Raw genomic sequence first — 15,950 nt, 5'->3', positions numbered from 1 at the left:
CTCTTGGATTTGCATCTCAAGGTCCTTTGATGGGCATAAAGAAATTGCCTTGGTAGCAACCAAACTCACAATTTTAAATATATATATGAAACAAAATTGAAACCCAAAAAAGAAAAATAATAGGAAAGAAAAGATGCACATATAAAGATAAAAGATCAATAAACATCTTGCAAGACTTTAATACAAGGAGACCCCATTTTTACATTTGGGAATAAGTGTTTTTTTGGACCGGTTACATGAAGGAATAAGTTGTAACCCATTCTTAATACTACTACATGGGTGTGATCATGAACCACTACTACATACCCAGTTGGACACCTACATAGGTGTTCGTGTTTTTCTAGTTGACGCTGCAAGCGCTATCTTGGTTTCATGTTTGGTTTTCCTATTGTTACTGCTTGTAGTTGTACATTTCTCTGAATTCAGAGCTTTGTGAAAACAAGAAGAGAAAGAAGAAAACAGAAAGTCAGTGAACAAAACTGTTCTTAAAGTACAAACAACAAAAAAAAGCCTTGACGTAAGTATTTTGGTTCTGGCAAACTAATCCTTTTCCTCCATTCCGTTCTGTCAGAGCCAAGTCTTTCGTTATTGAAAGTGAGTTCATATCTTCTTTTGCTATCTCCGTTCATGTTCTTTGGGGTTTTCCTCTCATTCTTTTAGCACCTTCAACTTGAATATTTTCTTCTAACTGGGGCTGTATGTCCAGTGCAAATTACATATCAAGATTTATGGAACACAATAAAGTTAAGACCACTCACCTGCATTGCAATGTATCACAAATTGTCTCCGTGGTTTCTTTAAAATGCAAATCTATTGATTTCGACTCATTATCTTTGATGTTGACACAGATCAAGCCCTATGATAATCGCTTGATCGGTAGAGGAGCTATTCAATCTTATGAAGGGCATATGAATTCCCACACCTGCATACAACTTGAAGTCGATTCATCTAAGGAACTTGTTATGTCAAGTGCCTTCTGAATTAGTAATGTTATTTGTTGCTTGTAGTTTTCATTAAGCTGAGTTTGTGTACCAAAATGATTTAGGTGGAGAGGATTGTTAGGTACCATTTGTTGCTTATAATTTTCATTAAGCTGAGTTTGTGTGCCAAAATTTGTTAGGTGGAGAGGACGGCAAGGTATGCATTTGGTGCTTCAAGATTGGTGAGATGCTCTTTGGAGAGAAAAAAATTCAACTGGATTAGAATGGTACTTAAAAGGAATAAAAGGGTTTTCAGGGTTTCAGGAAGTATATCCCATGGCGCACCCTTCGTATTTTTCCATCATTTTGTTCTTTCTGGGAAAGGTCAGAGAGAAAATAATTTGCCTAGAAAATGTTTGCTCGTGTTCGATTGCAACTAGGAAATTGTCAAATTAGAGTGAGTTTTTAGTTTTGGAGGTGGGGCGTACATTAGGATTTTCTGGCCTTGACGAGAAAATTATTTTTTTTTGAAGGGTTGAGCCAGATAATATTTTCCTACTAACACGAGAAGACCATTTCCCCAGGAAAAATTATTTTCCTCCTACATGTGCAATTCTACCATTGCAAATTTCATTTTTTTTGGAAAAACTAAATTCTTGTTGATTTTCCCCTGCAATCATACAGACCCTAAATGTGTCGAATTTGTTCTCCCTGTGCAGAACCACAAAGACGGTCCAAGGAAAGGGAGCCAAATCATATTTTGGGGGCATGGATTGGGTCGAGGTAAGGTTTATTTTACATGCACTGGTCATGATTGATCATGAAGTTTGGATGCTGATGCAAAGTGGATAACCAATGATGGCCTCTCCTTCGAAAGCAACACCATGCTCAGCCGAATGGAAAGAGATTCCAAGCAATGATCTTCAAAGAGCAGAAAGCCGCTTAATCAGGTAAAGTCTTTATACAATCTCGAGCAAAACATTGTTAGACAATTGTGAACATTGATTCTTGGGGTCAATGGTTTGTTCCGATTTCGAAAGAACATGGAGTGTATGTTGTTTCTCCATCACTAAGTGAAGAATAGGAGACTAAAGAAGTGATGATTGTATTGGTAATGGTAAGGGTGGCATGATTCCTCAACCTCCCAAGTCATTGGCATCAAAATGTCTCTTGACCCAACCTGGTCTGGAGTCAAGTTGGTCTGTCTGTGCCAAGTCCATGGCCAGCCTTGTCCCTCTTCCAACGAAAATGCCTTTGAGAAAACTTTTCTTTGTACTAGTGGGTACAGTGAGTTTATGCTCTTCTCTGCACATGTTGAGCCTCTTAACACCAAATATATTTCAACACTGTGTTGCTTCCATCTGTTGATGAAAGCCTTTTGGCGGTGTTTTAGTTCATTCAAATTGGATGGGTTCATCAGTTCCACCAATCAAGTGGTTGACATCTGCACCCTCAATCCCTATATCCTTACTCCCTTTCCCATTGTACAAAAAATATCAAATATGATATTAAGAACACTAAGAATTTCAATAATTTTTTTTTGTTGCAAATAGGATGTTGGATGCATACTTTTTCTACTTTCTGAACAGCAAGGAGAAGTCGTGCATGCAATTTGAGCTATCGAACATAAGATATAGTCTGAACTGATAACATAATAAATAAACCAAGGTGTAATCCCAACTCCTATCATTATAATTAATTGGAAGGAAAATGTTTCCTCACAGGGGATGTCCGTAGAAATATAAATTAGTGAATTTCCTTTGTACACAATCTTGTAATTGGGGTTGCATTAGTCTTCCCCACCAAACAAAAGAACGCACATGAAGCGTTAACATGGAAAGTATTGCATGGAGCTTGCAAAGGGAGAGTGGCCTTTAGCTTCGCAAACAAAACAAATTGCTGTATGTTGTGTGGAGCAATTTACAAGTATGTATGTTATGTAAAAGCAAATTCAATGGGTCACTGAATTTTGGGCTTAGACCCATAGCTCGGTTGTTTCTTCTCCTTCTGATCCACTGTTAGCCGACTCCTCTTGAATCTCGACTCTTGCAGATCCTCTTTGCTGCATCTCCTCCCCTGGTTAGTCAAGTGATTGCATCTCCTCACGGAGTTGCTTGTTCCTCGTAAACTCGGTTGTCAATTACATCTATCCTTGGAGATCTTCAAAAAGGTCCTTTAATAAAGTCAAGCTTCCATTAATAGAGGGCAGCCCGCTGTTTCCGATAGCGAGAAGGGACGCCTCCATAAATCCATTTTCTTCCCCATGAGTTCCAGTAGACTCCACTTGCTGGGCTTACGCTTGCTGCTGGGCTTGCTCTGGCTTTTAATCCTACTTCTAGCTAGTTCCGTGCCGCAGCTTTTGATTCTGCACAACTGTTTGCCGAGTTGATCATTCGGTTGCAACTGATTAATAGGAACACGTAGGAAGTAAAAGACGACACATTGCAAAGCAACTTCGAGGTTGAGGATTCAAAGTACAACTAACCCATAAAAAATAGAGTTACTATTGCCACACCAACTTTTACTAATGCCACACCGACTGTGTGCAATTCTTTGGTGATTTACATAGGAATTGGTGTGGCATTAGTAATAGTGGGTGTGGCAATAGCAGCTCTAAAAAAAAGGGTAATGACTTTAGTTTTTGAAGTGTACCAAAATAGTAAGAACTTTTCACCATATTTGAATAACATATTGATTGTGGACGATAAGATAGAACCACTGCTTTCTTTACAGGGAAACTTTTCTAAAAAAATTTGAACACGATGATCATACAAGGCCTAAACCTATATTCTTTACAAAACTTCAATAATAACAATGGGAAAGGAGAAAATCAGACCCAATCGTCAGAGCTTAGATTTCACAGTATCATCATCCTTCACCATTGCATTTCATATATTGCCATTCCTGTCAAAGCATGTGTATACCATTAACTCAGTATCATGTACTTAAATGAACTAAATTCATTTAACAATATCATGTGTCATTTCTTACCATGTCAAATCCATATCTTTTTGGCCTTCTTCTTCCCCTTCTGAGACTCCAACCTACACCAAGGCCCTGCTTGGTATGTAGCAAATCTGCAAATGCAAGTAATTTTCTGAAATTAATTTTACTGATGCTTGGTTTCAGAATGATATTGATTAGCATTGACCACCTAAATTCTTAACAAATTTCAGCAAATGATTTATAGCACAAAAAGTACCACAAATCATTTGCAAAATCACAATGAGAATTTTCTTAGCAAAGATCAACCAATCATAAAAAAAGATTCGAAAGAGATTTCCCAGTGGTTACCAAGCAATAGTAAATCAATCATCAAACCATTTGCATTGCAAGTCATTTGCAATGCACATGATTTGAAGCATACCAAGCAGGGCCAAAAGTGCACCTCAGTGGCACATATACAATTCAAAAAAAAAAAAAATTGTGAATCTACTTCATAAGAAACTCAGACTTAAGTTTTTATATTTTTGTTTTATAAAAGAGCTCATTCCGTCAAAGTCAGAGACCTATTAACTAGTTGTTTTTCCACCATATATAATCCAAGCAAAATTCATGTATCTACCTCATAAGAACTCGAGCTAAATTTCTTTTTCTATAACAGAGTTCATTCAGCAGAGTCAAACATCATAACTAGTTATTTTTCAATAGCTGAGTTCAGCAATGGCTAAGTAATGACTTGTGGAAATAGATACAGCGGCCCAAAGTAGATTAAAAAAGAGTATGATAGTTCTAACTAAGGCCCAATGGACCCATCTTGGCAACAAAAAAAGGTTAATTGAGTTAAGAAGAAGCAGCAAGAGAACCAATAACAAATAGCAAAATATGTTACTCGAGTCACTCACCATAGACATGGTGATATAGCGTGATGGTTTTTTTCAGAATTTCATCAAACCATTTTGAGCCTTGCATTCTTTATGAAAGTACCAACTCCCTTCATTATCTGGTTACCAAACTATGTAATAGAATGCCTCAAACAATAGAAACTACACAAAAAAGAGTGGAGATGGTAAGAAAACTGAAATACATTGATTAGAGCATTCTATGCTTTCTCACTGATCATAACAGCCACGTGTGAATTCAAATGTGTTTGTCCTCACCAGGGTGCTTCCCCAAGTTGCAAATTGCAATTACATTGATAGGAGCATATTCTGCCTCAACGAACACCCAGTTAACACCTTAAACAATGTCAAATGCACCACTTCAGCAGCTCCATGAATCTACATAATTTGAAAGAATATATGTGTGAAGAAGATGAGAAAGGAAAACCAAATCAACAAAGCAATGTAAAAAAAAGAAAAAAGATGACTAATTAAGAAGCTTTGGAGGTGTCTACATTGTAAATTGGTCAAAGTGTTTGAAGTATTTGTCGAAGATACCAACTTAGCCAAGTTGGTAAAGGCACGTGGAATGTTGAACCCATGTCTTAGGTTCAAATCTTGTCAAACCCACCTTAATGTTGACTACTAAAAAAAGGTATTTGTACGCTAGAGGTAGGTTCAATTGTTTAAGTGATCAACAACTTAGCCTCCCAAATATATTTGAAGTCAAAATGAAGGAAAATATGTGCATGTGCTGAAATCATTGTACTAACCTTCTAGTATTCACTAGCAGTGAGAGGGGCGTTGAAGGAGAAAAGGAGCCAACTCATCACTTTGAATTTGTATTGTGAGAAATGGACAGAGAATGTTAGGCAAGGACTTCAATTCAATGTATGGGTTGATTCTGAAAATACTTTGGCTGACTCATCCCATTGAATAGATGTTATAAACTAATGTTCAGAATGAAATATTACAGGGTTATGCATGATGTTCAATTAAGAGACTGTCAAGGAGAAAATGTTTAAAGAGAGGAAATTGTAAGAAAACTGAAATTACATTATTACCACCTTAAACAATGTCAATGTGTATCACTTGGGCAGCTCCTTGAGTCTACATAGTTTGAAAAGAACATGTGATGAAGATGAGAATTGATAACAATCAACAAAATGTTGGTTTATGATTTAAATAAACAAATTTATAAATAATTTTTTTTTCCTTGTAACATTAAATTTAGTTTTAAATTATTTTCAAAGGGGATGTATGGTTTGAGGCAATGAACCAAATAAGCTAATTGTATCTAATCCTAGGTGCATGGATCAAGGTTCATACATTTATGTTTGTTTGTAGACCAAGATTCATTCATGTTCATAGAGCAATGTACTTCACTAGAAGAGATGAACTTAAGGTTAGAAGATTTTTTGGAACATGCATATAATAAATACATGTACAATGCACCTTAGTTGGAAGAATTTATGGGACATGTATCAATTAATTGTGATACATTTCCTCAAATTCATCTCCACTGCTATATAAACCCCCTAACCCTATAGGTTTTGGTATCTCACTCATTTCTCACATTCTCTCAATTTTCACTTCACTTTTTGTGAGAATTTTCCTTTTTTGTCCATCTTTCTTTTGGGCATCCTAAAGAGGCAAGGTACAAGTTCCTACCAAGTAGTACAAACTTGTAGAGGAACAGGCTCAAGTCAAGGCTAGGTTAAATCCCAGAGAAAGTGTTGACGTGTTCCCTTGCTCAAACGGGAGGCTATGACTGTCTTCCAGAAGCATATACAAGTCTCTTTGCCAAGTTGATTTGATCAAGGACTATAATTCGTTGTTTGTTTCTTACAAAGAAATTAAGTTTTGTGCTCGATTTCCAACACAAAACAATTTAAAAAGCAGACGAGTAATTCAAAAGCTTTGGAGGTGTCTACTTTCTAAATTGGTTTAAGTCTCTGTTCTAATTTTTTTTTCAATGCAACCATACAAGGCCTAAATCTGCATTCTTTAGAAAAATCCAATAGTAGCAATGAGAAAGGGGGAGAACGCAAATCCAATCACTAAAGCATAAAATTTCACAATTTTGGAGTCAGAGATACAACGTTAAATGAAAAACATATAAACAGTGTTGATGCTAATCTTTCGGAACTATACAAACACCACTATTTTCCATTCACACAGCTCCTATTTCCATTCCATTGCCATTATTTCAAGCAAGGGTCATAACCATCAAAACAGAGTATGTCCTCTAGCTTTTAATTTTTCTATTTAAGTAAGGATGGTAATTACAATCTAAAATGACTAATAAAATATTACCTAGAAGAAATGAAGCTGCAAATCAATCCACCAAATCATCCGCCTTCTCTCACGAAAGAGTACATGTCGTTGAGTCCACGAATGTATTTCTTATCCCGCCATTCTTGTCAAATCATGTGTATCCCATTAAGACAGTATCATATATTAAATGAACCAAATTGATTTAACAATATCACCATTTTCATTAAGGTGCCATACCTCAACTATTTCATGGACTGCTGTTCAAATCACGGGTTCTACACTCTTATCTTACCACCTCAAATCCATATCTTTTTGGCCTTCCTGTTCCCCTTTTGAGACTCCAACCTCCACTAAAGTTCATTTTCCTTTGAAAAGCAAGTGAAATAAAATGAGAACGGATAACAAATCGGCAAAGCAATGTTAAAAAAAAATGCAGTTGAGTAATTCAAAAGCTTTGGAGGTGTCTACTTTGTAAATTGGTTGTCTTTAAAGTGTTTGTACCCCAAACCTAGCTTCAATAGTTTAGAGAGAATCAAGAATTTAGCCTCACAAAAAGTGGGTTGATTGAGTGAAGAAGATGCAACAAGAGAGCACCAATAACAAATAGCAGAATCTGGTACTTGTATCACTCACCATTGACATGGTGTTGGGGCGTCACAACTGTTTTTTGTTTATTTTTATTTTCATTCCCTTTTGGGTCTTGCCTTCTTTAAGAAATTATCAACTCCCTCCATTATCTGGTTTTCAAAGTATGTATTAGAATGCCTCAAACAAATGTACATGTAACTAATCACAGATCACGAGAGACTTTACGGGCAAGAAACCAAGGTAATGGAAAGAAACAAGGAAATGAAACGGACTTGCATAACAAAATTTTGATCAGGGCATAGCCGAAAACATATCATAGAATTCCCTTTAGTAGGGCGAAAAGCCAAAGGAGTCATCCCTGATCCAACCTGCTTGGCAAACAGAAGAAAAAAAAAAAGAGGCTAATTTAATGTGTTAACTTTAAAAGTACTTTTTGGAGACTCATCCCATTGAATATAAATTCAACGCCAAGGCCTTGAAGTTTAGTTTCTTGGGTGCACCTGAATAGTATGATCATTTTTTATTAAAACTAGGTTTGTCTTTAATTGTAAAAGACAATGAAAAAAAACATAAATTGGGTCCATTTTCCATTATAAGCAGTTATAGTCAACTGTGAGCTCATGGATGTTTGAGCCAACCCTTTGATTGACTTTGGGTCACATGGACCCCCTAAAACATCTACTCTAAAAATATTAACAGAGGAATTATTTATAGATGGTTCATAAAACATCTTCTACTGTAAAAGAAAGTGCATAATAGGAGTGTAGAAGGAACAAAGGCGTCAGCTTCAAATCCAATTAGCTGGGCAAGCAAAAGATATCACTGTGAGATTGTACTGTGGGACAATGCACAAGATATGTTAGGCAAGGACTTCAATTCAATGGGTGGGTGGATTTTGAAAATACTTTTAGACGCCCTTCCCATTGAATAGAAGTTAGAAACAAACATCTAGAATGAAATAATCTAGGGTATCATGCATGATAGGATGTCACCTGGAAGAAACCAAAGTGAAATTCGAGAATGTGTGACCCATCAAAAAGAAAAAGAAATGAGAAAATGTGTGTGTGTGTGTGAGAGAGAGAGAGAGAGAGAGAGTACCTGGATTGCAAATTGGTCTAATTTGCTAGTCTTCCAACGCTAACCATTCGAACCATTCTTGTGAGTACATGAATTGTCTCAAGTTGGGTGCACAATGAGGTCTAAGCAGAGCCTCTTCAATTTCAAGCAGTTTCCAGTTTCAATAATTTCCAAAAAATGAAAATTTAAATGTTTCCTTGCCTAGGTGAGGCATGTTAGTTCTAGTAGATCCCATAAGCTTAGTTTACACAACCGAAGGAACACATTACTTTTACGCATCTCTGCAATTATTTCCTTCATGCCCTTGCATCCATACACTTTTAAAGAATCAAGTTGTTGCAGGCCTCCAAGTGCAAAACTCAACGTGCATATACAGAAATCATTGTAACAATCTAAATAAGCAATGGAAATTACTGTCTTGTAGTGAGAATAAATAAGTATGGTAGGCAAAAATTTCTGATTTAGGAACAGAAACACATTAAAAACATGTATACTGGATCCATTTTCCATTACTAACAGTCATAGCCAATTATGATCTTACACATGTTTCACCAACCCTTTATTGACTTATGAGTCACGTGAACTCAATAAAAAAATGGGGAAATTAACAGTTAGATTGGCATATAAAGTCCTCCTCCTCCCCTCCCAAACAAAAAGAACATATCAAGAGTTTTTACATGGAAAATATTTGAAGAGTCCATGGAGCTTCCAAGGGGTGTGTGGCTTATGTAGATACTGTAACCATACAGGGCCTAAACATGCATTCTTCAAAAAAATCCAAAAGTAGCAATGGGAAAGGGGAAAACTCAAATCCAATAACAAGAGCTTAGATTTCACAATTTTGGAGTGAAAGATTCAGTGTTAAATGGAAAACATATAAATAGTGTTGATGGTAATCTTTTAGGACTGTACACACACAACAATTTTTCATTGACACAGTTGCTATTTCCATTCCATTACAATTATTTTAAACAAGGAGCATAACCATCAAAACAGAGTATGTCATCTAGCTTTTAATTTTTCTATTTAAGTAAAGATGGTAGTTACAATCTAAAATGACTAATAAAATATTACCTAGAAAAAATGAGCTGCAATTAATCCACCAAATCATCCGCCTTCTCTCACGAAAGAGTACATGTCGTTGAGTCCACCAATGTATTTCTTATCCCGCCATTCCTGTCAAATCATTGTATCCCATTAACACAATATCACATACTTAAATGAACCAAATTGATTTAACAATATCATCATTTTCATTAAGGCTCCTTATCTTAACTATTTCATGGACTGCCATTCGTTTCACATCACGGGTTCTACACTCTTATCTTACCACCTCAAAAATTCACATCTTTTTGGCCTTCCTATTCCCCTTTTGAGACTCCAACCTGCACAAAAGTTCATTTTCCTTTGAAAAGCAAGTGAAAATAAAATGAGAAAGGATAACAAATCATAAAGCAATGTAAAAAAAAACAAAAGCAGTTTATTATTTAAAAGCTTTGGAGGTGTTTACTTTGTAAATTAGTTGTCTTTAAAGTGTTCGTACCCCAAACCTAGCTTCCATAGTTTAGAGAGAATCAAGAACCTAGCCTCACAAATGGGCCACATGGGCTCTGTAAAAAAATTGGGAACTAACAATTAAATTGGTACATAAAGACCTTACCCAAAACCAGCAGCAGCAAGGAGATGTTGGGAAAAGGATTTGTAACATGAAGATACCCTATAACTTTTTGCATGGAAAATGATAAATGGAGCTTTTACTGGAACTCAATTGAGTATCATCTAGCACATAAACTTGTAAATGTTATATTGCTTACATAATCACAAACACATAAAGAAAAAAATAATAATAAAATAAAAAAGGAGGATCATTGTCGATACACGATACTGGAAATTAGTAAATTTCCTTGCACACAGATACAAACCATGGAAAAAGGGGTCCACCAAAAAAATAACATATCAGTAGTATTTTACAGTCCAAATATTGGAAGATGAATTATTTACACATGGTTGATATAAAATCTTCCACTCGACCAATGTAAAAATAGAAGACGAAAAAAAGTGGATGTGGCATGTGCCGAAATCATTATAATAACCTCCTAATAATTGCATGCGGTCCATGGATCTCCAAAGGAGTGTGTTGTTTATTCAGTGATAGGAGTGTTCAAGGAGCAAAGGAATCATTTTCAAATCCAATAATCTGCACAAGAAAAAGGAACAATTGTGAACTTGTAGTGTGGGATAACACAAAGTAAGTTAGGCAAGAATTTCAATTCAATGGTTTTGATTCTGAAAATAAAAGACTCACCCTATTGAATAGAAGTTATAAACTAACGCGCTTAATGAAATCTTTGAAAATTTTTCTTTAAAAGAAAATTTCTACAATTTTGGTGGGTGGGTCAGAAATGCCAGAACAACAAAAAAACTGAAAATAATAATAATAATAATAACATTGAAAAGTTTCTTATGCTTACATATAGACCCTTATGGTCACATTAGAACATTTATAATTTCGAGAAAAATTTCATTTTTCGTAGTTTGTTGTTGAAGGTAGGGATAGCAATCTCAACCCACTCGAAAACGAAACGAAGTTAAGGGCATTTTCGGTACAAAATCCAATTTCCAGAGTGCATTCATTGCACTTTAACGTGTGCCCTTAACAAGACCCTATATTATATAGGACCTAAATATACGTTCTTCAGAAATCTCAAATGGTAGAAATAGGAAGGAGAATTCAAAGCCAGATCCAATTATGGGGAGCTTAGATTTTTAGAGCACAAGATTGTTGTTAGAAAGAATATGAAGAAAATTGAATTTACATACTCTGACTTCACATTCACACAGACCATTCTACAGTACAGTGAGAAAAATAATACAGGGTAAAGTATGTTATAGCTAACTTACCTACCTTAAAGAAACCAATAATAAGCTGAAATAAAATTGGTCCACTTCTCCGCTATTTAAAATGGAGGTTCCACAAACCTAACATCATTTCGAATCTTTGATTAGTAAAGTAGATAATGTATGAATGTTTGTGTATGACAGAGAAAGAGAGAGAGCTGGTGAGAGAGAGTACCTGGCCTTGGATTGTAGTTTTGATCTGATGCCTTCATCATCCAACTCTAACCCTTGAAGCCATTCTTTTGTTGAGCAGTTGAATTGTGTCAAGTTGGGAGCGCTATGAGAGCCTAAGGGGAGGCTCTTCAGTTTTGGGCATCTAAAAATTTTAATAATTTCCAAAGATGGAAAATCAAAAACTATGTTCCTTTGCTCTCCTCCTCCTCCTTCTCTTGAGTATAAGCATGTTAGTTCTGGTAGATCACTTAACTCCAGTACCCTCAAACGAGGGAACACATTACTCATCTTACGCATCATCTCCATCTCTTCTTCTTCTTCCACCTTCTCATCCTCCTCTGCCATTATTATTAGCTCCTTCATGACCTTGCATCCATACACTGTTAAAGAATCAAGCTGTTGGAGGCCTCCAAGTACAGCAAAAATATTTCTCAACGTGAACACATTCTTCAACCTGTCGCACCAACATACAACTACCACTTTGAGGTTGTATAAAACTCCTAGGTTTCCAAAGAAACCTAATTGATGAGATGGAAGTCCATGGCATAATTTCTCCAACTTTGGCAAGCCCACTAGGTTCAATTCCTTGAGGTTGTTAGCAACTGCAATTATTCCTTGAGAAGAAACCATTTTCTCAAAATTAATAAGATATTCCATTTCTTCACAATCATCTAGAACAAGAACCTCTAAGCAATCATTATCAAATAAACAATCCAATTGTTCAATACTATTCACATCTTTGCATCTGACTAAACGTAGTGCCTGTGTTCTTTTCAACAGCACCCTAATCCAATTCTTCAAACTTGGACTTAACATGGCAAATGACATTTTTCTAAGGCCCTCATAGTCATCGAAATAATCATAATACAGACCTTCGGCAAATCTAAGGTCGAATTTATTTAATTTTTTCCAAAGGCCATCTGACATTTCCTCAAAGAAACATTTCTCATTTACCAAATCCACTGTTAGAGATGTCAGACGATTTAACGATGCTAGCTCACTAAATCTAGCTAATGCTCCATCATTTTCTCCACCAACATCGCATTCCCATCTAGAAAAGCTATCCCGCATGTTCAATATTTCTAAACGAGTTAACTTTGATATCACCCCTAAAGGTATCCTTCTAAGACGATATGTATCTGTCAGATCCAGTAACTTCAAATTGGTGAGTTCACATATTGCATTTGGCAGCTCAAAGATACTGGAACACTGATTTAGGCAAAGTATATTGAGTTTTACCAACCCTCCAAGAAGAGAGACATCTTTTAAATTAACACACCATTCCAAACGTAGTGTCTTAAGGTTTGTTAGGCACGACAGTGACAGGGGCAACGATACAATGCTAGTGTAGCTTAGATCCAAAACTAGAAGAGAGGGCATCCATTTGAAGAAATTATCTGGAATATCTACCAAAAATAGATTTTTCTGCAATAATAGAGTTCGGAGATTGGGAAACTTTGGCTCTGCAGGGACCATCGTAATTTTATTGCCCACCAATGAAATCCTCTTATATTCTCTCATGGTTTTGCACTCAGGCCACTCTTCCAATCCTATTCTAGCATTTACAAGAAATCCATGCTCATCACCCATTGAAATTTTTATGGCCATATCTCGTACGACATCGTGCATTTTCACTTCCTTGTTACCATGATCACCAACCAACAACAAACCACAATCCTTCAGTCTACAGACAATATCATACGCTTCATCCAGTGTATCTTCCAAAATTCCGTCCACCTTCAAGAAACCTTCCCCAACACCGTACCACAATAGATACTTCAAATCAATGTTTTCGTCTTCAGGGAATAGGGAGCAAAACAAGAAGCATAATTTGACATCTTCACCTTTTAGGAAGTCGTAACTAAATCGTAAAGATGAAAAAACAGGATCTTCTTGTTCACTTAGTATAGAATTTTGTAATTTCCTCAGTGCATTTCTCCATATAATACTATCCCCATTCATTCTCAAAGACAATCCAACAGTTACAATTGCCAATGGCAAACCTTTGCACTCACTCATGACAAGTTTTGCAATAGGTTGCAATGTGGGAAAATCAACTACATCGCCGGCTTTTTCCTTGAAGAGGATCCATGATTCATCATAAGACAATGGTTCCAATTTAATGTTACTTTGTGTGCCCATTTGGACGCAAACACTTTCTATTCGAGATGTCACCACGATTTTAAGACCCCTATGATCAGTTTCACGAGGGATTCCTATAGCAAATAAATCTAGCATCTTCCACACATCATCCAATATAATGAGAACTGTTTTCTTCAGCATCAATCCCTTGGACACCTTATTAGCCCTAAGAAGTAGAGAACACTCATGATCTTCGAACTTAAAGCCCAACCTCCCAGCCATCTCATCTTGGATTCTTTCCAAGTTAGGGTTGCTGGAAACTGTCACGAATATAACTTTCTCGAACATTTGATTTCTTTCAAGTTCATTGTTTAATCTTTTCATTAGGGTAGTCTTCCCCGCACCCCCCATTCCATGCACTCCTATGGCTCTAATTCTCTCGTGACGTAATGCTTTCATGAGCTGATGCAATGCATGCTCTATGGATATAAGGCCCTCCACATAATCACTAGGCATTCGTACGACACTTGGAGGAGGCAAAACACGTGACACCTTGCTAAAGTTTCCTTTTTCTAGGTGTTCCTTGACAATATCTACCTTGTTTACTGCTGTTTTACTGGCCCTATAACGAGAGCTCCAATTGGGACACAATCCCTTGAGCCACTTCTTGTTCTCACTTTCTTCTCTTCCTACATTTCTTGTAGAAAATTCAATGTCATTTGCTGTTTTGAGCCACCATTGTACCTCTTCAGTGGGTTCTTCGAGGTTTCGAAGAGATTCATCAATCCTATTTTGTATGTCTTTCTTCCTTGTTTCTAAATTTGTCACTTGATTTCTAAGGTTTTCAATATTGGTCTTATAATAGACCAAATAATTGATTCGGCGTTCAATGGGAAACCATAAACATTTTCCCACTTCAGTTACAATTGAAACAAGAAATTCCATAGCTTTCTAGGCGAAGCAAATGTTATATTTATGTATTGTAAAGGCAACAACTAAAACAATTGCGTACTACCAGGCAACAAAATTATGAGTAACGCAATGAAGAAAGATTGTCTAGTGTACCTCAATTCTTGCTTGATACAATGGCCTTTCCTGTGGGCAAGCAAGTAATAAGAAAACACATCAATAAAATTATAAAAGCAAAGAAACAAGCCTTAGAGAGAACACAAAAAATATATGGTAATGTAACATATATATATATAGAAAATGATTTTTCTTGATGATAGCAAGGCCTAAGAAAATTGATAACCAATGTCTTAATTATCCAGACTGAATCAATAGTGAACCAATTCGTAACAAATTGGGTTCAAAAGGTCATTTGAAGCCATCATCTATTTTAACAATAATGCAATTCAACCATCAATTGATCAACTTTTTAAACAGATTTTAAATACAAAAACATGAGAAATCAAATATAATTTCCTAAGTCAAGATTCTTTATTAGTCAAGACTTTAATACTATAAAATTCAATGTTATTATTTTATAAGAGACAAACAAAATGATTAAAACAATCATCTACAACTCTTGCCCAAGTTGAGAGAAGCGCCCCCCCCCCCCCCCCCAAAAAAAATAAAAAAATAAATAAATAAAATAAAACTTGGGACAATGACTGCGAAGGACTCTTTATTGAGAATATGTACTGAATAATCCTCTAATAAAGAATACAGACCATTTAAGTCTCACTTAATTAAATATTAACAGTAACCTATAAAGGATCTTTTGGAGATTTTTTTTAAGGAAAAAACCTGAAATACCTCTTTAACAACTTTACAAAGTCGTTTATTCTAAAAAAATATATACAGTCAAATAAAAAACTAAACCAATTTATTTGGTTATTAATATTTCTATGAAAAAAAAAAATAAATATTTGTATTTATTAAAAGTTATTCATATATTTAATATAATTTTATTTCTCTCATTTAAGTCGACTTGTTAATTTTTTAACTGAATCAATTCGGTAAACATTCAAGTCGAATTTTACAATTATATTTAATTATTTATATATTTTAATAAATCTAACATACATAGATCAAATCAGTTCGATGATGTTGATAATCATACTCATCTCCATCATCATCTTTGTTGTAGTTGTCATCATCATATATGTGA

General features: G+C 35.6%; 2 protein-coding genes across 41 annotated transcripts in view; one reads left to right on the top strand and one right to left on the bottom strand.

The window, feature by feature from the left end:
• LOC147410986 (Transducin/WD40 repeat-like superfamily protein) overlaps positions 1-1,727 on the top strand; it is a 90,526-nt gene extending 88,799 nt beyond the window's left edge. Inside the window, exon 13 of the mRNA XM_086443097.1 lies at positions 1,640-1,727. Coding sequence (XP_086299223.1) covers positions 1,640-1,707 — 68 coding nt within the window. The 3' untranslated portion in view covers positions 1,708-1,727. The remainder of the gene's footprint in view (positions 1-1,639) is intronic.
• A 1,041-nt stretch (positions 1,728-2,768) lies between these two features.
• Positions 2,769-14,883, bottom strand: LOC147410985 (disease resistance protein At4g27190-like). 40 transcript variants are annotated; one of them, XM_086442928.1, is made up of 16 exons: positions 11,757-14,883; positions 11,585-11,662; positions 10,400-10,880; positions 10,194-10,293; positions 9,960-10,088; positions 8,705-9,859; positions 7,652-8,106; positions 7,256-7,383; positions 7,058-7,160; positions 5,809-5,851; positions 5,515-5,573; positions 5,021-5,140; positions 4,766-4,906; positions 3,912-3,997; positions 3,757-3,824; positions 2,769-3,293 (listed from the first exon to the last, which is right to left on the bottom strand). In XM_086442928.1, exons 1-2 carry the CDS (start codon positions 14,780-14,782, stop codon positions 11,641-11,643), a joined length of 3,048 nt encoding a protein of 1,015 aa, XP_086299054.1. In that variant the 5' UTR covers positions 14,783-14,883; the 3' UTR covers positions 2,769-3,293; positions 3,757-3,824; positions 3,912-3,997; positions 4,766-4,906; positions 5,021-5,140; positions 5,515-5,573; positions 5,809-5,851; positions 7,058-7,160; positions 7,256-7,383; positions 7,652-8,106; positions 8,705-9,859; positions 9,960-10,088; positions 10,194-10,293; positions 10,400-10,880; positions 11,585-11,640. The 40 variants fall into 40 exon arrangements, with proteins under 40 accessions (XP_086299054.1, XP_086299124.1, XP_086299010.1 ...); XM_086442998.1 differs by having other exon boundaries at positions 5,809-5,844; XM_086442884.1 differs by lacking the exon at positions 5,809-5,851 and adding an exon at positions 7,487-7,530 and having other exon boundaries at positions 7,058-7,383.
• Positions 14,884-15,950: the final 1,067 nt, after the last annotated feature.

The sequence above is a fragment of the Akebia trifoliata genome, chromosome 1 (assembly GCF_017979445.1).
Source record: "Akebia trifoliata isolate Shusen 1 chromosome 1, ASM1797944v1, whole genome shotgun sequence".
NCBI classification, from domain to species: Eukaryota; Viridiplantae; Streptophyta; class Magnoliopsida; order Ranunculales; family Lardizabalaceae; genus Akebia; species Akebia trifoliata.
The sequence above is the reverse complement of the archived record's forward strand: the minus strand, read 5'-3'. Positions and strand labels throughout refer to the sequence as shown.